The 27,713-nt window shown below is 42.8% G+C and overlaps 1 protein-coding gene across 1 annotated transcript in view; it reads right to left on the bottom strand.

Moving 5' to 3' along the window:
* Positions 1 to 1,525: 1,525 nt before the first annotated feature.
* The window catches only part of LOC128661188 (cytochrome c1, heme protein, mitochondrial), a 76,682-nt gene continuing 50,494 nt past the window's right edge, over positions 1,526 to 27,713 (bottom strand). The window contains exons 5-7 of the mRNA XM_053715431.1: positions 4,188 to 4,348; positions 3,012 to 3,112; positions 1,526 to 1,990 (exon numbers count right to left, since the gene is read on the bottom strand). Coding sequence (XP_053571406.1) covers positions 1,886 to 1,990; positions 3,012 to 3,112; positions 4,188 to 4,348 — 367 coding nt within the window. The 3' untranslated portion in view covers positions 1,526 to 1,885. The remainder of the gene's footprint in view (positions 1,991 to 3,011; positions 3,113 to 4,187; positions 4,349 to 27,713) is intronic.

Genomic DNA, 27,713 nt, shown 5'->3' with positions numbered 1-27,713 from the left:
CCCATGTGGGCGTGGCTATGAAGGCAAGACAATTAACCCTATAAAAGGATAGGATAAGTGCACATAAATCATCCATAAGATGTAAAGATATGACACTACCAGTTTCATCACACTTATAGCAGCAGGACATGCTGTAAGTCAATTGAGGTTTCAGGTGATTGACCACATCCCCAGACAGAGGAGAGGTGGCAATAGAGAGCTGTTGCTTAAAAAGAGGGAAGTATGGTGGATACAACACCTGAAAACTTTATATCCAAATGGGTTGAATAAGGATTATGATCTCCATTTGTTTTTATGAGCTTTATATTTATTATATTTATACATTATTATTGTATGCTGAATCTATGTTCCACACTGTATGACATTAAGTTCAAAATAGAATGTCAAGAAGGATTGTGTTATGTTAAAATAAATATTGCACAAAGAATTGCTGTGAAAGAAATGACATTACCTTAAACCTGACCGGTAGGGGGTATTAATTGGCTTTCTATGTTAGCCTACAGAAGTTATGTTAAGCCATTTTGATTGCAGGTGGTATATAAGGGAGGTCTTACCTTAATCTGTAGCATGACTAAGGGTCCAAGCGACTCAAAACATTGCTGTATTTTATCCTGATGTTGTTATAATAAAATAAGTATTCTTTTAAGTATTGTGCTGACGCTATTGTTTGTTCCTGTGGGGAGATATATATATATCTATATATCTCCAATACGAACCAATATTCTTAGACATATATAACATACTCTGGCTATAACTACCTATTACTGTGACAATTCAGTGGTTTTTAGATTAAGGACTATGGATTATTATCCACAACCTAGGTTACTTAATACTAGGATCACTGTGATATATAAGTTATGATGTTAGTTTAAGCCAGGAGCTTTACATAGACTGTACCTTTCCCAGCGTATCTCCACGTTTTCACGTCCAATCCACTTATGGTCTAGATATTATTTCTAGTGTTAAGTTTCCACCATTTATTTCAAATTTCCTAATAAGTTACATTTTATATTTTTGTTCCCGCTATATATCTGCCACTTGTTGCTCCCATTTTAAAGTACTTGTAGCAGGGAATTTGAGTGCTTTCAGTTGTACATCTGTCTGCAGTCTTGTACTGCTTTATGTAAATTATTTCACACACCCCATCCGCATTATAACTTTGACTTGTGTATCCCTTTAAGTTGAGTCATTGGTTCCCAGAAAGATAATGTTAGAAAATTATAAGAGCCCAGCCAATTACATCTTACTGCTGGTTTTTTCCCTCTTTTTTTAGATGCAAACATAAAGGAGCAATTACCCAAGAAGACAATGCCATTGCTCCACCACTACACACCTGTATATATTTTTGTCAGGGTGACTTGCCAGCTGCATTTTGTTTTCGAAAACATTTAATTCAAAACTGGAAACATTCATTTTAACAACCTCTTGGCTACTAAAGATGGCTGCTACAGTTGTGTAGTTAAACCATTCTGACTTGTGTATAAGGATTAGAGCTTTTACAGAAGAAGGCTACTTTTACTGACCATTTAAATTTAAAATAGTTAATTTATTAGCCTCCCCAAGTAGGGAATTAACGGACAGACATTTTTCTCAAATACTTTCTCCTTCTAGTCCTTTTTCCATCTCCACAAAGTTATTTATTGTGGACAACACAAAAAAAAAAAAAAAAAGACTCAAAATGGAGAAAAAAAAATAACTGGAAGAAAATAATCTACAGATGCCGAGCGTGTGCGAATGATACAGTAAGTGTTCTGTCTGTCTCTGCAGCTTCTTGTCCCAGGGAGGAAGGAAAAGGACTGATCAATATCCATCACTTTCTCTCAGATGAGGCCAGTAATGCACAAAGTAAAGAGGTCTGCGAGTGTGGAGGTGTTCAGTACATTCGTTACTTTGGTGGTCTGTAGGCAATCTTTCTGCTCTTTAGAACACTCCATCTGTGCCTCTTCATGTAGTACACCAGCGGGATTAGAAGAGAAGCAATCATGATTACCTAAACGGGGAAAAACAAATCCAATCATTTTCTGCACCAGGTTAATGGCAACCACGTTTTGTTGTAAACAGATAAAGTATCACACAGCACTAGTATTAAATTAAATCAGCACAAGTTTAGGAAATCTTTTCGTTAGACTTTGGGAGATTAAGATTATGGTATTTTGGAGCTGCAGAGCCAAGGGTCTGAGATTTTAGTTTTTTAAATTATAGAATAAAAAAAAAAGTCAGTCAAGTCCAGGATTAATGGATAATGGAAGTGTCAGGGACAGAAAGTGGGAGACAATGTAGAAGTAAAAAAAGCAGTGAGGGAACAGGATTAATAGGATCGGTATAAGGTGGGAGAATGCCGGTGTAAATGAGAAGAAGATTGTGTTGGTGAAAGTGGCTGATCATGGGGGCTGTTTATTTGGTGAGAGGTTGCTCTGTCTCTAACATATTTTATTGTGTGCTGTTTAAGGAAGGGGCAAGCAGACGGTTTAAAGGGCAGTGGAAGCACTGCATAAACTTGTAGTGGGGACATTTGCTGAGAACTATAATTGGAACCTAAAAGCTTCATTCGGGAATCCCAACACAATGATGTTCTGGTTATTCAGTTATGAGAGATGCACAGAGAAAAAAAAGTGTGAGATGGTAACTGTATAGATTACATATTAAAGGGTTGTGGTGAAAAACAGAATATGGCAAAATGTGAGATGAACCATCACTGACTAATGAACAGACCAAGCAAGTAGCTACACTAAGGAGTGACAGCATCAGATCACTATGATTAGTGATTGGACAAAGTTGGAAAAGCTTAAACAACTGGGCGGGGGGTGAACTGTCGACATTGAACCTAACAGTACCATGGATGAGAGTGTCCTGAGGAGGGCAGAGAAGAAAAACTGCACATTAGCAGTGTCAGAATAAGTTATTTAATGAATACCATGCAGAGCTTTTTACTGGAGGTTTTTAGAGGGGACAAACTGGTGCCTTATAGAAAACCACTACTTACCTGGGTAGATTCATTAGAGGCAACTCACCTTGAGACCCATAAGCTTGCGATGATCGTGTTCTGGCTCAGAAGCCCATCTCAGGAACGTGCAAACATCCTTAGCAACCTGAGACATGGTGGCTGGAGTGCCTGTGGGGAAATGCAAACACACACAATAAGAGGACTATGCTGTTGCAATCAAATAACCTGAAGCCATCTATAGGGAACATTTATTCCTTGTGGAAGACATAAGGGTGACAGACTGTCAAGGGGCAAACACTTTGCTAAGCAATGCGTTACAGACCCCTCTGGTAGACAAGAGGTATCTAAGCATAACTCCCATCTTGCCTTCAGTTTATTATGCATGGATAGTGTTACATGGCTGATAGACCTAATGACAGCTACTGGGAGGCCTATGTAATGCTATTACAATGTATCGGTGGCTCATTAATACGCAGTACACTTCCGACTGCTCCTAATATGGCTTTACAGAATGTGGTCAATTTATAACAAAAGTAACTTTAATATTTAACTAAAATATCAGGCATAAAAAGCAATGTTCATATAACAAATAATTATTCTAAAGGACTGATGGGTAAATAGTTTCTGATAATGCTCCATAATGTAATCATTTTATAAATATCTGGGCAGTCGTAAGGAAAAATAGGAAAAGATTTTAACAGTGAGAAACCAGAAGGCCCACCGAGTCAGAAAACTGCTATCCTATATATGCTAAAGGCCCACCGAGTCAGAAAACTGCTATCCTATATATGCTAAAGGCCCACCGAGTCAGAAAACTGCTATCCTATATATGCTAAAGGCCCACCGAGTCAGAAAACTGCTATCCTATATATGCTAAAGGCCCACCGAGTCAGAAAACTGCTATCCTATATCTGCTAAAGGCCCACCGAGTCAGAAAACTGCTATCCTATATATGCTAAAGGCCCACCGAGTCAGAAAACTGCTATCCTATATATGCTAAAGGCCCACCGAGTCAGAAAACTGCTATCCTATATATGCTAAAGGCCCACCAAGTCAGAAAACTGCTATCCTATATATGCTAAAGGCCCACTGAGTCAGAAAACTGCTATCCTATATATGCTACACATTCAGCTTTAAAAATATACTGATGAGTCGCACACTATATCAAGTCAGGGAAGTGTTTTTATTGACAATTTAAAGTGTTTATTTCACTTTAATGTTTTTGCTGTAAAGATGCTCTCACCATCATCATACTCAAGGATCTCGTTGTAAATGGGGGGTGCCATTCCAATAGCTTGCCCAGGGAAGTATGGGTTATAGTACAGTCCTTCCCTCAAGGTGACGCCAGGAGGGGGGTCGCAGTACCCTGTGAGCAATGAAAAGACATAATCCTCCCCACCATGCCTAGGAGAAATGGGAAAGAAAAAAGGTCAAAACTTAAAGTGACAGTCTAGTCCAAAACACTCATGATATTTCAACATTTTACAATTTACTTTGCTTTCTAATGACACGATGAGTCCACGGATCTAATTACTATTGGGAATATCACTCCTGCCCAGCAGGAGGCGGCAAAGAGCACCACAGCAAAGCTGTTAAATATCACCTCCCTTCCCCTCTAACCCCAGTCATTGTCTGCCTACGTTAGAGCAAGGAAGTGGTAAAGTTAGGTGTTGGAAAACAAGATTCTTAAAAAAAAAAAAAAAAAAAAAAAAAAATCTTTCTTGAAGTGGTGCAAGATTGTGCTGCTTTGTTCTAGGGTGTAGCCGTAGTCCATATCAGTCTCTTCAGTAGAGCAGTGGTGGCTTTAGAGTAATGGTAACTTGTGGGGTATAATCATCACTGTGCCTCCCATATACTAATGCTGCCCTATTTTCTAAAGCCTGCGTAAGTTAATTCAGTCTTTGCATTTTTTCCACAGGTCCATGTGAGGAATCATGCCTCTTAAACCTAGTGAGCTGCCTTGCTGCCGGGCAGATTTACAAAGGTAAGTGCTGATTTTTTTATTTTCTGGGAATCGTCATTCAAAATAAAAGATGGCACTTTCAAATAATTTATATAAATTTGGGACATAATAAAGTGATTCTCTTATGACAGTATTTATTATGGGCAGTAATAGGCACTTGGGACGAGGAGCAGGCTCAGAGGTGGTGTTTTTAGCTTAAGTAACGATAAAACGGCATTACTATGCTTTTGACCTGAGGCATTTCCTCCGTCAGGATTAGAGAAACAAAAAGGGACGTCAGTAATTTTTGTTCCTTTTGAAATTTCAAGGAAGTCTTTCCACTCCCTCCTCCAAGCAGGAACAGTCCTTCCTGGAGGCCCAATCAGTCTTGGAACAAGGGAAAACAATCCAAGAAGCCTGCTATTGAATCAAAAGCAGCATGAAGGGCCTGCCCCTGATCCGGGACCGGATCTTGTGGGGGGAAAACTTTCATTCTTCACTCAGGCTTAGATTCGAGATGTTCAGGATCCCTGGGCGGCAGACAGTGTCCCAGGGATACAAACTAGAGTTCAAGACCTTTCCTCCCAGGGGCAGGTTTCTGCTTTCAAGATTATCTGTAGGGACCAGACAAGAGAGGCGTTCTTACACGGTGTGCGGGAGCTCTCCGACCTGGGAGTGATAGTTTCTGTTCCAATGCATGAACAGGGTATGGGGGTTCTATTCCAATCTGTTCATGGTTCCCAAAAAGGAGGGAACCTTAAGACCAATATTAGATCTCAAGAGTCTAAAATTCCTCAGAGTGCTGTCCTTCAAGATGGAAACTATTAGTTCCATTCTTCCTTTGGTCCAAGAGGGTCAATTTATGACAACGGTGGATTTAAAGGATGCGTACCTGCATGTGCCCATCCACAGGGACCATCACAAGGTTTGCATTTCTAGATCAGGCGGTACTGATAGACGCTCTGTCTGTACCTTGGAATTTCAGTCTCGCATACCTATTTCCTCCGTTCGCTCTACCTCGGGTCATTGCTCGAATAAAGCAGGAGAGGGCGTTGGTGATCCTGATTGCACCGGCGTGGCCTTGCAGGATTTGGTATGCAGACCTGGTGGACATCTCTTCCACCTTGGAGACTTCCGTTGAGGAAGTACCTTCTATTTCAAGGGCCCTTCCCTCATTCAAATCTAGTTTCTGTGAAACAGACTGCTTGGAGATTGAACTCTTAATTTTATCCAAGCGTGGATTTTCGGAATCTGTCATGATTCAGGCTTGTAAACCTGTGACTAGAAAGATTTACCATAAGATATGGCATAAATATCTGTATTGGTGTGAATCAAAGGGCTGCTCTTGGAGTAGAGTTAGGATTTCTAGAATACTGTCCTTTCTCCAAGGTGGTTTGGAGAAGGGTTTATCGGCAAGTTCCCTAAAGGGGCAAATATCTGCCTTGTCTATTTTGTTACATAAACGTCTGGCGGACGTCCCAAACGTGCAATCGTTTTGTCAGGCCTTGGTCAGGATCATGCCTGTGTTCAAGCCAGTTACTCCTCCCTGGAGTCTTAATTTAGTTCTTAAGGTTCTTCAAGGGGCTCCGTTTGAGCCTATGCATTCCTTAGATATTAAGTTATCTTGGAAAGTTTTGTTTCTTGTTGCTATTTCATCTGCTTGTAGAGTGTCAGAGCTCTCGGCATTACAGTATGAGTCTCCTTACCTTATTTTTCATTAGCATAAGGTGGTTTTGCGTACTAAGTTAGGGTTTCTCCCTAAAGTGGTTTCAGACCGGAACATTAATCAGGAGATTGTTGTTCGTTCCTTGTGTCCTAATCCTCCTTCTCAAAAGGAACAGCTTTTGCACAATCTGGACGTGGGGTGTGCATTCAAATTTTATTTACAGGCGACTAAGGATTTTCGTCAGTCTTCTGCTCTGTTTGTGGTAGTCTCTGGGAAACGTAAGGATCAGAAAGCTACGGCTACTTCTCTTTCTTTGTGACTGAAGAGTATCATTCGCTTCGCCTATGAAACTGCTGGACAGCAGCCTCCTGAGTGTGTTACGGCTCATTCTGCAAGGGCTTTTTCCTCTTCCTGGGCATTCAAAAATGAAGCTTCTGCGGAACAGATTTGCAAGGCTGCAACTTGGTCCTCTCCACACTTAAAATTTTGAGGCCGCTTTTGGGAGAAAGGTTCTTCAAGCAGTGGTGCCTTCCGTTTAGATTCCCTGTCTTGTCCCTCCCTTATCTGTGTACTTTAGCTTGGGTATTGATTCCCAATAGTAATTAGATGATCCGTGAACTCATTGTGTCATAAGAAAACAAAATTTATGCTTACCTGATAAATTTATTTCTCTCTTGACACGAGTCCACGGCCCGCCCTGTTCTTTAGACAGGTTGTTGGTTTGTTATAAACCTCAGGCACCTCTGCACCTAGTTGCTTCCTTTCTCTCCTTTGCTTCGGTCGAATGACAGGGGTTGGAGGGAAGGGAGGTGATATTTAACAGCTTTTGCTGTGGTGCTCTTTGCCGCCTCCTGCTGGGCAGGAGTGATATTCCCAATAGTAATTAGATTATCCGTGGACTCATTGCGTCAAGAAAGAAATACAATTTATCAGGTAAGCATAATTTTTTTTTTTATCACCAATTTTCATTGTTCTCTTGGTATTCTTAGTTGAAAGCTAAAAATAGGAGGAGGTTCATATGCTAATTTCTTAGAACTTGAAGGCTGCCTCTTTTCTGAATGCATTTTGACAGTTTTTCACCACCAGAGGGTGTTAGTTCATGTGTGCCATATAGATAACACTGCTCAAGCACATGGAGTTACCTGGGAGCCAACACTGATGGACTAAAAATAAAGGGGCAGTCTGTAGAGGCATAGATACAAGCTAATCACAGAGGTAAAAAGTATATTAATAAAACTGAGATAAGGAGCACTCTGAAGATGCTTACATACAAGGTAATCATAGGGGTAAAAACAGAATTTATGTTTACCTGATAAATTACTTTCTCCAACGGTGTGTCCGGTCCACGGCATCATCCTTACTTGTGGGATATTCTCTTCCCCAACAGGAAATGGCAAAGAGCCCAGCAAAGCTGGTCACATGATCCCTCCTAGGCTCCGCCTACCCCAGTCATTCGACCGACGTTAAGGAGGAATATTTGCATAGGAGAAACCATATGATACCGTGGTGACTGTAGTTAAAGAAAATAAATTCAGACCTGATTAAAAAACCAGGGCGGGCCGTGGACCGGACACACCGTTGGAGAAAGTAATTTATCAGGTAAACATAAATTCTGTTTTCTCCAACATAGGTGTGTCCGGTCCACGGCGTCATCCTTACTTGTGGGAACCAATACCAAAGCTTTAGGACACGGATGAAGGGAGGGAGCAAATCAGGTCACCTAAATGGAAGGCACCACGGCTTGCAAAACCTTTCTCCCAAAAATAGCCTCAGAAGAAGCAAAAGTATCAAACTTGTAAAATTTGGTAAAAGTGTGCAGTGAAGACCAAGTCGCTGCCCTACATATCTGATCAACAGAAGCCTCGTTCTTGAAGGCCCATGTGGAAGCCACAGCCCTAGTGGAATGAGCTGTGATTCTTTCAGGAGGCTGCCGTCCGGCAGTCACATAAGCCAATCTGATGATGCTTTTAATCCAAAAAGAGAGAGAGGTAGAAGTTGCTTTTTGACCTCTCCTTTTACCAGAATAAACAAGGAAGATGTTTGTCTAAAATCCTTTGTAGCATCTAAATAGAATTTTAGAGCGCGAACAACATCCAAATTGTGCAACAAACGTTCCTTCTTCGAAACTGGTTTCGGACACAAAGAAGGCACGACTATCTCCTGGTTAATGTTTTTGTTAGAAACAACTTTTGGAAGAAAACCAGGTTTAGTACGTAAAACCACCTTATCTGCATGGAACACCAGATAAGGAGGAGAACACTGCAGAGCAGATAATTCTGAAACTCTTCTAGCAGAAGAAATTGCAACCAAAAACAAAACTTTCCAAGATAATAACTTAATATCAACGGAATGTAAGGGTTCAAACGGAACCCCCTGAAGAACTGAAAGAACTAAGTTGAGACTCCAAGGAGGAGTCAAAGGTTTGTAAACAGGCTTGATTCTAACCAGAGCCTGAACAAAGGCTTGAACATCTGGCACAGCTGCCAGCTTTTTGTGAAGTAACACAGACAAGGCAGAAATCTGTCCCTTCAAGGAACTTGCAGATAATCCTTTCTCCAATCCTTCTTGAAGAAAGGATAGAATCTTAGGAATCTTTACCTTGTCCCAAGGGAATCCTTTAGATTCACACCAACAGATATATTTTTTCCATATTTTGTGGTAAATTTTTCTAGTTACAGGCTTTCTGGCCTGAACAAGAGTATCAATAACAGAATCTGAGAACCCTCGTTTTGATAAGATCAAGCGTTCAATCTCCAAGCAGTCAGCTGGAGTGAGACCAGATTCGGATGTTCGAACGGACCTTGAACAAGAAGGTCTCGTCTCAAAGGTAGCTTCCATGGTGGAGCCGATGACATTCACCAGATCTGCATACCAAGTCCTGCGTGGCCACGCAGGAGCTATCAAGATCACCGACGCCCTCTCCTGATTGATCCTGGCTACCAGCCTGGGGATGAGAGGAAACGGCGGGAATACATAAGCTAGTTTGAAGGTCCAAGGTGCTACTAGTGCATCTACTAGAGTCGCCTTGGGATCCCTGGATCTGGACCCGTAGCAAGGAACCTTGAAGTTCTGACGAGAGGCCATCAGATCCATGTCTGGAATGCCCCACAGTTGAGTAATTTGGGCAAAGATTTCCGGATGGAGTTCCCACTCCCCCGGATGTAATGTCTGACGACTCAGAAAATCCGCTTCCCAATTTTCCACTCCTGGGATGTGGATTGCAGACAGGTGGCAGGAGTGAGTCTCCGCCCATTGAATGATTTTGGTCACTTCTTCCATCGCCAGGGAACTCCTTGTTCCCCCCTGATGGTTGATGTACGCAACAGTCGTCATGTTGTCTGATTGAAACCGTATGAACTTGGCCTTTGCTAGCTGAGGCCAAGCCTTGAGAGCATTGAATATCGCTCTCAGTTCCAGAATATTTATCGGTAGAAGAGATTCTTCCCGAGACCAAAGACCCTGAGCTTTCAGGGGTCCCCAGACCGCGCCCCAGCCCATCAGACTGGCGTCGGTCGTGACAATGACCCACTCTGGTCTGCGGAAGGTCATCCCTTGTGACAGGTTGTCCAGGGACAGCCACCAACGGAGTGAGTCTCTGGTCCTCTGATTTACTTGTATCTTCGGAGACAAGTCTGTATAGTCCCCATTCCACTGACTGAGCATGCACAGTTGTAATGGTCTTAGATGAATGCGCGCAAAAGGAACTATGTCCATTGCCGCTACCATCAAACCTATTACTTCCATGCACTGCGCTATGGAAGGAAGAGGAACGGAATGAAGTGTTTGACAAGAGTTTAGAAGTTTTGTTTTTCTGGCCTCTGTCAGAAAAATCCTCATTTCTAAGGAGTCTATTATTGTTCCCAAGAAGGGAACCCTTGTCGACGGAGATAGAGAACTCTTTTCCACGTTCACTTTCCATCCGTGAGATCTGAGAAAGGCCAGGACTATGTCCGTGTGAGCCTTTGCTTGAGGAAGGGACGACGCTTGATCAGAATGTCATCCAAGTAAGGAACTACTGCAATGCCCCTTGGTCTTAGTACCGCTAGAAGGGACCCTAGTACCTTTGTGAAAATCCTTGGAGCAGTGGCTAATCCGAAAGGAAGCGCCACGAACTGGTAATGCTTGTCCAGGAATGCGAACCTTAGGAACCGATGATGTTCCTTGTGGATAGGAATATGTAGATACGCATCCTTTAAATCCACCGTGGTCATGAATTGACCTTCCTGGATGGAAGGAAGAATTGTTCGAATGGTTTCCATTTTGAACGATGGAACCTTGAGAAACTTGTTTAAGATCTTGAGATCTAAGATTGGTCTGAACGTTCCCTCTTTTTTGGGAACTATGAACAGATTGGAGTAGAACCCCATCCCTTGTTCTCCTAATGGAACAGGATGAATCACTCCCATTTTTAACAGGTCTTCTACACAATGTAAGAATGCCTGTCTCTTTATGTTGAAGACAATTGAGACCTGTGGAACCTCCCCCTTGGGGGAAGCCCCTTGAATTCCAGAAGATAACCTTGGGAGACTATTCCTAGTGCCCAAGGATCCAGAACATCTCTTGCCCAAGCCTGAGCGAAGAGAGAGAGTCTGCCCCCCACCAGATCCGGTCCCGGATCGGGGGCCAACATTTCATGCTGTCTTGGTAGCAGTGGCAGGTTTCTTGGCCTGCTTTCCCTTGTTCCAGCCTTGCATTGGTCTCCAGGCTGGCTTGGCTTGAGAAGTATTACCCTCTTGCTTAGAGGACGTAGCACTTGGGGCTGGTCCGTTTCTACGAAAGGGACGAAAATTAGGTTTATTTTTGGCCTTGAAAGACCTATCCTGAGGAAGGGCGTGGCCCTTACCCCCAGTGATATCAGAGATAATCTCTTTCAAGTCAGGGCCAAACAGCGTTTTCCCCTTGAAAGGAATGTTAAGCAATTTGTTCTTGGAAGACGCATCCGCTGACCAAGATTTCAACCAAAGCGCTCTGCGCGCCACAATAGCAAACCCAGAATTTTTCGCCGCTAACCTAGCCAATTGCAAAGTGGCGTCTAGGGTGAAAGAATTAGCCAATTTGAGAGCACGGATTCTGTCCATAATCTCCTCATAAGGAGGAGAATCACTATCGATCGCCTTTACTAGCTCATCGAACCAGAAACACGCGGCTGTAGTGACAGGGACAATGCATGAAATTGGTTGTAGAAGGTAACCTTGCTGAACAAACATCTTTTTAAGCAAACCTAATTTTTTATCCATAGGATCTTTGAAAGCACAACTATCTTCTATGGGTATAGTGGTGCGTTTGTTTAAAGTAGAAACCGCTCCCTCGACCTTGGGGACTGTCTGCCATAAGTCCTTTCTGGGGTCGACCATAGGAAACAATTTTTTAAATATGGGGGGAGGGACGAAAGGTATACCGGGCCTTTCCCATTCTTTATTTACAATGTCCGCCACCCGCTTGGGTATAGGAAAAGCTTCTGGGAGCCCCGGGACCTCTAGGAACTTGTCCATTTTACATAGTTTCTCTGGGATGATCAAATTCTCACAATCATCCAGAGTGGATAATACCTCCTTAAGCAGAGCGCGGAGATGTTCCAACTTAAATTTAAATGTAATCACATCGGGTTCAGCTTGTTGAGAAATTTTCCCTGAATCTGAAATTTCTCCCTCAGACAAAACCTCCCTGGCCCCCTCAGACTGGTGTAGGGGCATTTCAGAACCATTATCATCAGCGTCCTCATGCTCTTCAGTATCTAAAACAGAGCAGTCGCGCTTACGCTGATAAGTGGGCATTTTGGCTAAAATGTTTGATAGAATTATCCATTACAGCCGTTAATTGTTGCATAGTAAGGAGTATTGGCGCGCTAGATGTACTAGGGGCCTCCTGAGTGGGCAAGACTGGTGTAGACGAAGGAGGGAATGATGCAGTACCATGCTTACTCCCCTCACTTGAGGAATCATCTTGGGCATCATTTTCAGTGTCACATAAATCACATCTATTTAAATGAGAAGGAACCTTGGCTTCCCCACATTCAGAACACAGTCTATCTGGTAGTTCAGACATGTTAAACAGGCATAAACTTGATAACAAAGTACAAAAAACGTTTTAAAATAAAACCGTTACTGTCACTTTAAATTTTAAACTGAACACACTTTATTACTGCAATTGCGAAAAAGTATGAAGGAATTGTTCAAAATTCACCAAAATTTCACCACAGTGTCTTAAAGCCTTAAAAGTATTGCACACCAAATTTTGAAGCTTTAACCCTTAAAATAACGGAACCGGAGCCGTTTTTATCTTTAACCCCTTTACAGTCCCTGGTATCTGCTTTGCTGAGACCCAACCAAGCCCAAAGGGGAATACGATACCAAATGACGCCTTCAGAAAGTCTTTTCTATGTATCAGAGCTCCTCACACATGCGACTGCATGTTATGCTTCTCAAAAACAAGTGCGCAATACCGGCGCGAAAATGAGGCTCTGCCTAAGATTAGGGAAAGCCCCTAGAGAATAAGGTGTCTAAAACAGTGCCTGCCGATATTATTTTACAAAAATACCCAGATTAAATGATTCCTCAAGGCTAAATATGTGTATATATGAATCGATTTAGCCCAGAAAATGTCTACAGTCTTAATAAGCCCTTGTGAAGCCCTTATTTACTGTCTGAATAAAAATGGCTTACCGGATCCCATAGGGAAAATGACAGCTTCCAGCATTACATCGTCTTGTTAGAATGTGTCATACCTCAAGCAGCAAAAGACTGCTCACTGTTCCCCCAACTGAAGTTAATTCCTCTCAACAGTCCTGTGTGGAACAGCCATGGATTTTAGTAACGGTTGCTAAAATCATTTTCCTCTTACAAACAGAAATCTTCATCTCTTTTCTGTTTCAGAGTAAATAGTACATACCAGCACTATTTTAAAATAACAAACTCTTGATTGAATAATAAAAACTACAGTTAAACACTAAAAAACTCTAAGCCATCTCCGTGGAGATGTTGCCTGTACAACGGCAAAGAGAATGACTGGGGTAGGCGGAGCCTAGGAGGGATCATGTGACCAGCTTTGCTGGGCTCTTTGCCATTTCCTGTTGGGGAAGAGAATATCCCACAAGTAAGGATGACGCCGTGGACCGGACACACCTATGTTGGAGAAATGTATATTAATATAACTGAGAGAAGGGGCAATCTGCAGAGGCTTAGATACAAGGTAATCAGAGGTAAAACGTATATTAATATAAAAGATAAATGGCAGTCTGCAGAGGGTTAGATACAAGCTAAGCACAGAGGTAAAACGTGTAGCCTGCAGAGGCTTAGATACAAGGTAATCAGAGGTAAAAAGTATAATATAATCGCGATAAGGGGCAGTCTGCAGAAGCTTAGATACAAGGTAATCAGAGGTAAAAAGTATAATATAACTGAGATAAGGAGCAGTCTGCAGAGGCTTAGATACAAGGTAATCAGAGGTAAAACATTAATATAACTGAGATAAGGGGCAGTCTGCAGAGGTTTAGATACAAGGTAATCAGAGGTAAACAGCGCTTCGGAATCTGTTGGCGCTCTACAAATACATAATAATGTAATCACAGAGGTAAAACGTATATTAATATAACTGAGGTAAGGGGCTGTCTGCAGAGGCTTAGACACAAGGTAATCACAGAGGTAAAACGTATATTAATATAACTGAGATAAGGGGCAGTCTACAGAGGCTTAGATACAACGTAATCAGAGATAAAACGTATATTAATACAACTGTTGGTTATGCAAAACTGGTGAATGGGTAATAAAGGGATTATCTAAAAAAAAAAAAATTCTGGTGTAGACTGTACCTTTAAGGAAAAAAAAAAATCAAGTTTTAAATTTCTATTTATGGCTCCCATTCACTATACACCAAGTTTGTTTCCAACAGAAGATTAACAGACTTCACATTCTGATGTGGACATCTGTCTAAGGGGATGCAGGGCCAGGTATCTGATCTACATATGCAATGCAGAGAGGAACTAGAGGGCTAGATCTCTGATCTAGATCTGCTATGCACTAGATATGTGCATTCAGATCCTTCGTGAGGATCTGAACATGGAAGTAGGTGGCCACTTGTGCTGTTTGGATCGATTCTAGTGCAAAATGGCATGCTATGCACAAAGAGGCTAAAGGGCTAGGCATCTGATCGAGGCATGCTATGCACAAAGAGGCTAAAGGGCTAGGCATCTGATCGAGGCATGAAGGAGCTAAAGGGCTAGGCATCTGATCGAGGCATGCTAAGGAGCTGAAGGGCTAGGCATCTGATCGAGGCATGCTAAGGAGCTGAAGGGCTAGGCATCTGATCGAGGCATGCTAAGGAGCTGAAGGGCTAGGCATCTGATCGAGGCATGCTAAGGAGCTGAAGGGCTAGGCATCTGATCGAGGCATGCTAAGGAGCTGAAGGGCTAGGCATCTGATCGAGGCATGCTAAGGAGCTGAAGGGCTAGGCATCTGATCGAGGCATGCTAAGGAGCTGAAGGGCTAGGCATCTGATCGAGGCATGCTAAGGAGCTGAAGGGCTAGGCATCTGATTGAGGCATGCTATGCACAAAGGAGCTGAAGGGCTAGGCAGCTGATCGAGGCATGCTATGCACAAAGAGGCTGAAGGGCTAGGCAGCTGATCGAGGCATGCTATGCACAAAGAGGCTGAAGGGCTAGGCATCTGATCGAGGCATGCTAAGAAGCTGAAGGGCTAGGCAGCTGATCGAGGCATGCTATGCACAAATGAGCTGAAGGGCTAGGCAGCTGATCGAGGCATGCTATGCACAAATGAGCTGAAGGGCTAGGCAGCTGATCGAGGCATGCTATGCACAAAGGAGCCGAAGGGCTAGGATCTGACCCAAGTATTATACAGAAGGATTAACAAAGTGGCGTTTCGATTTTGCTGTAAGTATGTCCTTAGTAACCTTAAAAGGTATATGAAACCCAAATTTTCTCTTTCATGATTCAGATAGAGCATGCAATTTTAAAGCAACTTTCTAATTTACTCCTATTAAATTTTTCTTTGTCCTCTTAAAAGGGACAGTCAACATCAGAATTTTTGTTTAAAAAGAAAGATAATCCCTTTATTAGCCATTCCCCAGTTTTGCATAACCAACAGTTATAGAAATACACTTTTTACCTCTGTGATTACCTTGTATCTAAAGCTTCTGCTGACTGTCCCCTTATTTCAGTTCTTGTGACAGACTTGCATTTTAGCCAATCAGTGCTTACTCCTAGGTCACTTCACGTGCATGAGCTCAATGTTATCTATATGAAACACATGAACTAATGCCCTCTAGTGGTCAAAATGCATTCAGATTAGAGGCAGTCTTCAAGGTCTAAGAAATTTGCATATGAACCTCCTAGGATTAGCTTTCAACTAAGAATACCAAGATAATAAAGCAAAATTGGTGATAAAAGTAAATTGGGAAGTTGTTTAAAATTACATGCCCTTTTTAAATCATGAAAGTTTTTTTGGGACTTGACTGTCCCTTTAAGAGCTTAGGAGCCAGCCCATTTTAGGTCCAGCACCCTGATTGGTGGCTCCCCTTCAGCTTTTACCACTTCTCTTGCTCAAGATTTTGCCAGCCACTTCAGCATCCATAAGACAATCAGAAATAATCTCACCCTGAATAGTTTATTTCCCACATTACTAAAAAAATATATATGTTCTCCCTCCCTCAACAACCACTATATTCCCCAACTCCCCCCTACCTCAAAACTTTTGCAAAGGCTAGTAAATAAAGGTCTCACATTTCCTTACATCAAACTCCCTCCTTGACCCATTGCAATCTGGATCATCCAACACTCTACAGAGACTGCAACCATTAAAGGACAACTCAATGCAGTAGAATTACATAGTTAACAAGTGCATAATAAAGAGACAAATTATTTAACACCTACAACTATATTTCAAAAATATTTTTTTCCCTGACAAATTTATTTTGTTCTCCCATTTTCCAGTCTCTTGTATCATGTGACAGACATCAGCCAATCACAGACTAGTATACGTATAGCATGTGAGCTTGTGCACATGCTCAGTAGGATCTTGTTCCACAGAAAACAGAATTTATGCTTACCTGATAAATTACTTTCTCCAACGGTGTGTCCTGTCCACGGCGTCATCCTTACTTGTGGGATATTCTCTTCCCCAACAGGAAATGGCAAAGAGTCCCAGCAAAGCTGGCCATATAGTCCCTCCTAGGCTCCGCCCACCCCAGTCATTCGACCGACGGACAGGAGGAAATATATATAGGAGAAACCATATGGTACCGTGGTGACTGTAGTTAGAGAAAATAATTCATCAGACCTGATTAAAAAACCAGGGCGGGCCGTGGACCGGACACACCGTTGGAGAAAGTAATTTATCAGGTAAGCATAAATTCTGTTTTCTCCAACATTGGTGTGTCCGGTCCACGGCATCATCCTTACTTGTGGGAACCAATACCAAAGCTTTAGGACACGGATGAAGGGAGGGAGCAAATCAGGTTACCTAAACGGAAGGCACCACAGCTTGCAAAACCTCTCTCCCAAAAATAGCCTCCGAAGAAGCAAAAGTATCAAATTTGTAAAATTTGGCAAAAGTGTGCAGTGAAGACCAAGTCGCTGCCTTACATGTCTGGTCAACAGAAGCCTCGTTCTTGAAGGCCCATGTGGAAGCCACAGCCCTAGTGGAGTGAGCTGTAATTTTTTCAGGAGGTTGCCGTCCGGCAGTCTCATAAGCCAATCGGATAATACTTTTAAGCCAAAAGGAAAGAGGTAGAAGTCTCTTTTTGACCTCTCCTTTTACCAGAATAAACAACAAACAAGGAAGATGTTTGTCTGAAATCTTTAGTAGCCTCTAAATAGAACTTTAGAGCACGGACAACGTCCAAATTGTGTAACAAACGTTCCTTCTTTGAAACTGGATTCGGACACAAAGAAGGTACAACTATCTCCTGGTTAATATTTTTGTTAGAAACAACCTTAGGAAGAAAACCAGGCTTAGAACGCAAAACCACCTTATCTGCATGGAACACCAGATAGGGCGGAGAACACTGCAGAGCAGATAACTCTGAAACTCTTCAAGCAGAAGAAATTGCAACTAAAAACAAAAAACTTTCCAAGATAGTAACTTAATATCTATGGAATGTAAAGGTTCAAACGGAACCCCTTGAAGAACTGAAAGAACTAGATTTAGACTCCAGGGAGGAGTCAAAGGTCTGTAAACAGGCTTGATCCTAACCAGAGCCTGAACAAAAGCTTGAACATCTGGCACAGCTGCCAGTCTTTTGTGTAGTAAGACAGATAAAGCAGAGATCTGTCCCTTTAGAGAACTTGCAGATAATCCTTTCTCCAAACCTTCTTGTAGAAAGGAGAGAATCTTAGGAATTTTTATCTTATTCCATGGGAATCCTTTGGATTCACACCAACAGATATATTTTTTCCATATTTTATGGTAAATTTTTCTAGTTACAGGTTTTCTGGCCTGAACCAGAGTATCTATAACAGAATCTGAAAACCCACGCTTTGATAGAATCAAGCGTTCAATCTCCAAGCCGTCAGTTGGAGGGAGACCAGATTTGGATGTTCGAATGGACCCTGAACAAGAAGGTCCTGTCTCAAAGGTAGCTTCAATGGTGGAGCCGATGACATTCACCAGGTCTGCATACCAAGTCCTGCGTGGCCACGCAGGAGCTATCAAGATCACCGAGGCCCTCTCCTGATTGATCCTGGCTACCAGCCTGGGAATTAGAGGAAACGGTGGGAATACATAAGCTAGGTTGAAGGTCCAAGGTGCTACTAGTGCATCTACTAGAGTCGCCTTGGGATCCCTGGACCTGGACCCGTAGCAAGGAACCTTGAAGTTCTGACGAGACGCCATCAGATCCATGTCTGGAATGCCCCATAATTGAGTTATTTGGGCAAAGATTTCCGGATGGAGTTCCTACTCCCCCGGATGGAATGTCTGACGACTCAGAAAATCCGCTTCCCAATTTTCCACTCCTGGGATGTGGATCGCAGACAAGTGGCAGGAGTGATCCTCCGCCCATTGAATTATCTTGGTCACTTCTTTCATCGCCAGGGAACTCTTTGTTCCCCCCTGATGATTGATATATGCAACGGTCGTCATGTTGTCTGATTGGAACCTTATGAATTTGGCCTTTGCTAGTTGAGGCCAAGCTCTGAGAGCATTGAATATCGCTCTCAGTTCCAGAATGTTTATCGGGAGAAGAGACTCTTCCCGAGACCATAGACCCTGAGCTTTCAGGGATTCCCAGACCGCGCCCCAGCCCACTAGACTGGCGTCGGTCGTGACAATGACCCACTCTGGCCTGCGGAAGCTCATTCCCTGGGACAGATTGTCCAGGGTCAGCCACCAACGGAGTGAATCTCTGGTCTTTTGATCTACTTGAATCATTGGAGACAAGTCTGTATAATCCCCATTCCACTGTTTGAGCATGCACAGTTGTAATGGTCTTAGATGAATTCGTGCAAAAGGAACTATGTCCATTGTTGCAACCATCAATCCTACTACTTCCATGCACTGCGCTATGGAAGGACGAGGAACAGAATGAAGCACTTGACAAGAGCTTAGAAGTTTTGATTTTCTGACCTCTGTCAGAAAAATCCTCATTTCTAAGGAATCTATTATTGTTCCCAAGAAGGGAACTCTTGTTGACGGGGACAGAACTTTTTTCTTTGTTCACCTTCCATCCGTGAGATCTGAGAAAGGCTAGAACGATGTCCGTATGAGCCTTTGCTTTTGACAGGGACGACGCTTGTATTAGAATGTCGTCCAAGTAAGGTACTACTGCAATGCCCCTTGGTCTTAGAACCGCTAGAAGGGACCCTAGCACCTTTGTGAAAATCCTTGGAGCAGTGGCTAATCCGAATGGGAGGGCCACAAACTGGTAATGTTTGTCCAGAAAAGCGAACCTTAGGAACTGATGATGTTCTTTGTGGATAGGAATATGTAGGTACGCATCCTTTAGATCCACGGTAGTCATAAATTGACTTTCCTGGATGGTGGGTAGAATCGTTCGAATTGTTTCCATTTTGAACGATGGTACCCTGAGAAATTTGTTTAGGATCTTCAAATCCAAAATTGGTCTGAACGTTCCCTCTTTTTTGGGAACTACGAACAGATTGGAATAAAATCCCATTCCTTGTTCCTTTATTGGAACTGGGTGTATCACTCCCATCTTTAACAGGTCTTCTACACAATGTAAGAATGCCTGTCTCTTTATTTGGTTTGAGGATAAGTGAGACTTGTGGAACCTTCCCCTTGGGGGTAGTTCCTTGAATTCCAGGAGATAACCTTGAGAAACTATTTCTAGCGCCCAAGGATCCTGAACATCTCTTGCCCAAGCCTGAGCAAAGAGAGAGAGAGTCTGCCCCCCACCAGATCCGGTCCCGGATCGGGGGCTACTCCTTCATGCTGTTTTGTTAGCAGTGGCAGGCTTCTTGGCCTGCTTACCCTTGTTCCAGCCTTGCATTGGTTTCCAGGCTGGTTTGGGTTGTGAGGCATTACCCTCTTGCTTAGAGGATGCAGAATTAGAGGCTGGTCCGTTTCTGCGAAAGGGACGAAAATTAGGCTTATTTTTAGCCTTAAAAGACCTATCCTGTGGAAGGGCGTGGCCCTTTCCCCCAGTGATGTCTGAAATAATCTCTTTCAATTCTGGTCCAAATAAAGTTTTACCTTTGAAAGGGATGTTAAGCAATTTTGTCTTGGATGACACATCCGCTGACCAAGACTTTAGCCAAAGCGCTCTACGCGCCACGATAGCAAACCCTGAATTTTTCGCCGCTAATCTGGCTAATTGCAAAGCGGCATCTAAAATAAAAGAGTTAGCCAATTTAAGTGCGTGAACTCTGTCCATAACCTCCTCATATGGAGTTTCTCTACTGAGCGAGTGGTTCCTCGAACCAGAACCACGCTGCCGTAGTGACAGGAACAATGCATGAAATTGGTTGTAGAAGGTAGCCTTGCTGTACAAAAATCTTTTTAAGCAAACCTTCCAATTTTTTATCCATAGGATCTTTGAAAGCACAACTATCTTCGATAGGAATAGTAGTGCGTTTGTTTAGAGTAGAAACTGCCCCCTCGACCTTGGGGACTGTCTGCCATAATTTCTTTCTGGGGTCGACCATAGGAAATAATTTCTTAAATATAGGGGGGAACAAAAGGTATGCCGGGCTTTTCCCACTCCTTATTTACTATGTCCGCCACCCGCTTGGGTATAGGAAAAGCGTCGGGGGGCACCGGAACCTCTAGGAACCTGTCCATCTTGCATAATTTCTCTGGAATGACCAAATTGTCACAATCATCCAGAGTAGATAACACCTCCTTAAGCAGTGCGCGGAGATGTTCTAATTTAAATTTAAATGTCACATCAGGTTCAGCTTGATGAGAAATTTTTCCTGAATCTGAAATTTCTCCATCAGACAAAACCTCCCTCATGGCCCCTTCAGATTGGTGTGAGGGTATGACAGAACAATTATCATCAGCGCCCTCTTGCTCTTCAGTGTTTAGAACAGAGCAATCGCGCTTTCTCTGATAAGTAGGCATTTTGGATAAAAGATTTGCTATGGAGTTATCCATTACAGCCGTTAATTGTTGCATGGTAATAAGTATTGGCGCACTAGATGTACTAGGGGCCTCCTGCATGGGCAAAACTGGTGTAGACACAGTAGGAGATGATGTAGTATCATGTTTACTCCCCTCATTTGAGGAATCATCTTGGGCAATATCATTATCTGTGGCAGTACTGTCCTTACTTTGTTTGGACGCTATGGCACAATTATCACATAAATTTAAATGGGGAGACACATTGGCTTTCATACATATAGAACATAGCTTATCTGAAGGTACAGACATATTAAACAGGCTTAAACTTGTCAACAAAGCACAAAAAACGTTTTAAAATAAAACCGTTACTGTCACTTTAAATTTCAAACTGAAAACACTTTATTACTGAATATGTGAAAAAGTATGAAGGAATCGTTCAAAAATTACCAAAATTTCACCAGTGTCTTAAAGCCTTAAAAGTATTGCACACCAAATTTCAGAGCTTTAACCCTTAAAATAACGGAACCGGAGCCGTTTTTAAATTTAACCCCTATACAGTCCCAGCTATAGTCTTTGCTAAGACCCAACCAAGCCCTGAGGGGAATACGATACCAAATGACACCTTCTAGAAGCTTTTTCAGAGATTTTTAGATCCTCACACATGCATCTGCATGCCCTGCTCTCAAAAAACAACTGCGCATTAATGGCGCGAAAATGAGGCTCAGTCTATAACTAGAAAGGCCCCCTGACTGAAAAAGGTGTCCAACACAGTGCCTGCCGTTTTATAAGCGTTCCCCAAGATTATAAATGCCAATTGTTAGCCTAAATCTGAATAATATGCCCAAATAAAGCAATCGATTTAGCCCATAAAAATGTCTACCAGTTTTTTAGCCCACATTAAGCCCTTTATTCTGTTTGTTTGACTAAGAAAATGGCTTACCGGTCCCCATGAGGGGAAATGACAGCCTTCCAGCATTACACAGTCTTGTTAGAAATATGGCTAGTCATACCTTAAGCAGAAAAGTCTGCTAACTGTTTCCCCCAACTGAAGTTACTTCATCTCAACAGTCCTATGTGGAAACAGCAATCGATTTTAGTTACTGTCTGCTAAAATCATCTTCCTCTTACAAACAGAAATCTTCATCCTTTTCTGTTTCAGAGTAAATAGTACATACCAGCACTATTTTAAAATAACAAACACTTGATAGAAGAATAAAAACTATATTTAAACACCAAAAAACTCTTAACCATCTCCGTGGAGATGTTGCCTGTGCAACGGCAAAGAGAATGACTGGGGTGGGCGGAGCCTAGGAGGGACTATATGGCCAGCTTTGCTGGGACTCTTTGCCATTTCCTGTTGGGGAAGAGAATATCCCACAAGTAAGGATGACGCCGTGGACCGGACACACCAATGTTGGAGAAAGTGAGTATATAAAAAGGCTGAGCAAAATGTAATAATGGAAGTAAATTGGAAAGTGTCTTAAAACTGCTGCTCTATCTGAATCAGTTTATTTTGACTTAGTGTCCCTTTAAGGTTATTTAAACCTACTTAAAGAAAAACTAAAGGCCATTTATTTCTCTGTTAATCCTTTTTGTTCTGTCTGTAGCCTTTGACCACCCTTGTTTGCTCCAAACCATCCAGCATTTGTGACGGCCCTTCTGTTATACTCTAATCAACCTTTAATGTATCTGGCACATTCCTCTGCCCTGTTACCACAAGGCCCTTTAAGTCCAACGGGTTTCAGTAGCAGTTGTATACTTGTTACCCAAAGCTACCTCTACACCATACTTTCCCGCTACTTGCTATTTCATTTTGGGTGTCTTCACTACCTCAAGCTAAAACTGAGCTCTTATTTTGCTTCCTTCAATCAAGGTTCCTATCCACCAACTCTCTAACTTATCACCCAATTCCTAAGCCTGATGCCTTGGAGTCACACTTGATCGCTCATTCACTATCCACATCTAGGCCTTGGCCAATTCCAGTCCTTTCCACCTTAAAAACCATCTCCGAAACTCACCGTTTCCTGACATAAAAAACAATAATAAAAAAAAATTCCTGGTCACCCTAGCTGCCGTCTACCTCAATTACAATCCATAATGAATACATCTGCCAGGCTGATCTTCCTTACACATTGCTCATTTGAAGTACCTCAGCCAGTCCCTTCATTGGTCTCCTCTTACCTTCAGAATAAAACAATCCTGACACTAACAGAGGCTCAATAACTCTGCACCTTCCAACTGCTCTCCAACCTGTCCCCTTCGCTCTACCCATGACCGCCTACAAGACTTCTCCAGATTAACCCCAATCTTGTGGAACTCTGCTTCTCTCCCGAAGACTGTCCCCTAGTTTTCAAAGTTTCAAGTGTTCCTACTGTTCAGGGATGCATACAATGTACACTAACCTTTCTTACCCCAGTCCCTGGCACCCCATTAGCATGTAGTCTAACAAGCCCATCTGTCCCAGTAAATCACATTTTTTAAAGAGCAGGGCCCACTCTACCTATTCTGCAGGTGCTTCACTTGACTCTTAAAAAGGAAAGTCTAGTAAAAATTAAAAAAAAATTCAGATAGGGCGTTCAATAAGCAATTTCCCAAATTACTTTTATCAAATTTGCTTTGTTTTTTTGGTATTTTGTTGAAAGCTAAACCTAGGTAGGCTTATATGCAAATTTGTAAGCCCTTGAAGGCCACCTCTTATCTCTGCATTTTGACAGGTTTTCACAGCTAGACAGTGTTAGTTCACATGTGCCATATAGATAACTGGGTTCACTCCCATGGAGTTACTAGTTGGTCAACACTGATTGGCTAAAATGCAAGTCTGTCAAAAGAACTGAAATAAAGGGGCAGCGTGCAGAGGCTTAGATACAGGGTAATTACAGATGTAAAAAGTGTATTAATATAACGTGTTTGTTATGCAAAACTGGGGAATGGGTAATAAAGTGATTATCTTTTTAAACAAAAAATTCTTGAGTAGACTGTCCCTTTAAATATTATCTTTGTATATTAAAACATAATTTATGCTTACCTGATAAATTCCTTTCTTCTGTTGTGTGATCAGTCCACGGGTCATCATTACTTCTGGGATATAACTCCTCCCCAACAGGAAATGCAAGAGGATTCACCCAGCAGAGCTGCATATAGCTCCTCCCCTCTACGTCAGTCCCAGTCATTCGACCAAGAATCAACGAGAAAGGAGTAACCAAGGGTGAAGTGGTGACTGGAGTATAATTTAAAAGATATTTACCTGCCTTAAAACAGGGCGGGCCGTGGACTGATCACACAACAGAAGAAAGGAATTTATCAGGTAAGCATAAATTATGTTTTCTTCTGTTATGTGTGATCAGTCCACGGGTCATCATTACTTCTGGGATACCAATACCAAAGCAAAAGTACACGGATGACGGGAGGGATAGGCAGGCTCATTATACAGAAGGAACCACTGCCTGAAGAACCTTTCTCCCAAAAATAGCCTCCGAAGAAGCAAAAGTGTCAAATTTGTAAAATTTGGAAAAAGTATGAAGCGAAGCCCAAGTTGCAGCCTTGCAAATCTGTTCAACAGAGGCCTCATTCTTAAAGGCCCAAGTGGAAGCCACAGCTCTAGTGGAGTGAGCTGTAATTCTTTCAGGAGGCTGCTGTCCAGCAGTCTCATAGGCTAAACGTATTATGCTACGAAGCCAAAAGGATAGAGAGGTAGCAGAAGCTTTTTGACCTCTCCTCTGTCCAGAGTAAACGACAAACAAGGAAGAAGTTTGGCGAAAATCTTTAGTTGCCTGCAAGTAGAACTTGAGGGCACGAACTACATCCAGATTGTGTAAAAGACGTTCCTTCTTTGAAGAAGGATTTGGACACAAGGATGGGACAACAATCTCTTGATTGATGTTCCTGTTAGTGACTACCTTAGGTAAGAACCCAGGTTTAGTACGCAGAACTACCTTGTCTGAGTGAAAAATCAGATAAGGGGAATCACAATGTAAGGCTGATAACTCAGACTCTTCGAGCCGAGGAAATAGCCATTAAAAACAGAACTTTCCAAGATAACATCTTTATATCAATGGAATGAAGGGGTTCAAACGGAACACCCTGTAAAACGTTAAGAACTAAGTTTAAACTCCATGGTGGAGCAACAGCTTTAAACACAGGCTTGATCCTAGCTAAAGCCTGACAAAAGGACTGGACGTCTGGATTTTCTGACAGACGTCTGTGTAACAAGATGGACAGAGCTGAAATCTGTCCCTTTAAGGAACTAGCTGATAAACCCTTTTCTAAACCTTCTTGTAGAAAAGACAATATCCTAGCGATCCTAACCTTACTCCAGGAGTAACCTTTGGATTCGCACCAGTATAGGTATTTCCGCCATATTTTATGGTAAATCCTTCTGGTAACAGGCTTCCTAGCCTGAATCAGGGTATCAATAACCGACTCAGAAAAACCACGTTTTGATAAAATCAAGCGTTCAATTTCCAAGCAGTCAGCTTCAGAGAAGTTAGATTTTGATGTTTGAATGGACCCTGTATCAGAAGGTCCTGTCTTAGAGGTAGAGACCAAGGCGGACAGGATGACATGTCCACTAGATCTGCATACCAAGTCCTGCGTGGCCAAGCAGGTGCTATTAGAATTACTGATGCTCTCTCCTGTTTGATTTTGGCAATCAATCGAGGAAGCAGCGGGAAGGGTGGAAACACATAAGCCATCCTGAAGTTCCAAGGTGCTGTCAAAGCATCTATCAGAACTGCTCCCGGATCCCTGGATCTGGACCCGTAGCGAGGAAGTTTGGCGTTCTGGCGAGACGCCATGAGATCTATCTCTGGTTTGCCCCAACGTCGAAGTATTTGGGCAAAGACCTCCGGATGAAGTTCCCACTCCCCCGGATGAAGAGTCTGGCGACTCAAGAAATCCGCCTCCCAGTTCTCCACTCCCGGGATGTGGATTGCTGACAGGTGGCAAGAGTGAGACTCTGCCCAGCGAATTATCTTTGATACTTCCATCATTGCTAGGGAGCTTCTTGTCCCTCCCTGATGGTTGATGTAAGCTACAGTCGTGATGTTGTCCGACTGAAACCTGATGAACCCCCGAGTTATTAACTGGGGCCAAGCCAGAAGGGCATTGAGAACTGCTCTCAATTCCAGAATGTTTATTGGGAGGAGACTCTCCTCCTGATTCCATAGTCCCTGAGCCTTCAGAGAATTCCAGACAGCGCCCCAACCTAGTAGGCTGGCGTCTGTTGTTACAATTGTCCAGTCTGGCCTGCTGAATGGCATCCCCCTGGACAGGTGTGGCCGATGAAGCCACCATAGAAGAGAATTTCTGGTCTCTTGATTCAGATTCAGAGTAGGGGACAAATCTGAGTAGTCCCCATTCCACTGACTTAGCATGCATAATTGCAGCGGTCTGAGGTGTAGGCGTGCAAAAGGTACTATGTCCATTGCCGCTACCATTAAGCCGATCACCTCCATGCATTGAGCTACTGACGGGTGTTGAATGGAATGAAGGACGCGGCATGCATTTTGAAGTTTTGTTAACCTGTCTTCTGTCAGGTAAATCTTCATTTCTACAGAATCTATAAGAGTCCCCAAGAATGGAACTCTTGTGAGAGGAAAGAGAGAACTCTTCTTTTCGTTCACTTTCCATCCATGCGACCTTAGAAATGCCAGAACTAACTCTGTATGAGACTTGGCAGTTTGAAAGCTTGAAGCTTGTATTAGAATGTCGTCTAGGTACGGAGCTACCGAAATCCCTCGCGGTCTTAGTACCGCTAGAAGGGCACCCAGAACCTTTGTGAAGATTCTTGGAGCCGTAGCCAATCCGAATGGAAGAGCTACAAACTGGTAGTGCCTGTCTAAGAAGGCAAACCTTAGATACCGGTGATGATCTTTGTGGATCGGTATGTGAAGGTAAGCATCCTTTAAATCCACTGTGGTCATGTACTGACCCTCTTGGATCATGGGTAAGATTGTCCGAATAGTTTCCATTTTGAACGATGGAACTCTTAGGAATTTGTTTAGAGTCTTTAAATCTAAGATTGGCCTGAACGTTCCCTCTTTTTTGGGAACCACAAACAGGTTTGAGTAGAACCCTTGTCCTTGTTCCGACCACGGAACCGGATGGATCACTCCCATTGTTAACAGATCTTGTACGCAGCGTAGAAACGCTTCTTTCTTTATCTGGTTTGTTGACAACCTTGACAGATGAAATCTCCCTCTTGGGGGAGATAATTTGAAGTCTAGAAGGTATCCCTGAGATATGATCTCTAGTGCCCAGGGATCCTGAACATCTCTTGCCCAGGCCTGGGCGAAGAGAGAGAGTCTGCCCCCTACTAGATCCGGTCCCGGATCGGGGGCTCTCGGTTCATGCTGTCTTTGGGGCAGCAGCAGGTTTCCTGGCCTGCTTGCTTTTGTTCCAGGACTGGTTAGGCTTCCAGCCTTGCCTGTAACGAGCAACAGCTCCTTCCTGTTTTGGTGCAGTGGAGGTTGATGCTGCTCCTGTTTTGAAATTCCGAAAGGGACGAAAATTAGACTGTCTAGCCTTAGCTTTGGCCTTGTCTTGAGGTAGGGCGTGGCCCTTACCTCCCGTAATGTCAGCGATAATTTCTTTCAAACCGGGCCCGAATAAGGACTGCCCCTTGAAAGGTA

The sequence above is a fragment of the Bombina bombina genome, chromosome 5 (assembly GCF_027579735.1).
Source record: "Bombina bombina isolate aBomBom1 chromosome 5, aBomBom1.pri, whole genome shotgun sequence".
Classification (NCBI taxonomy): Eukaryota; Metazoa; Chordata; class Amphibia; order Anura; family Bombinatoridae; genus Bombina; species Bombina bombina.
Note: the sequence above shows the minus strand (reverse complement) of the source record. Positions and strands in the feature narration are given on the sequence as shown.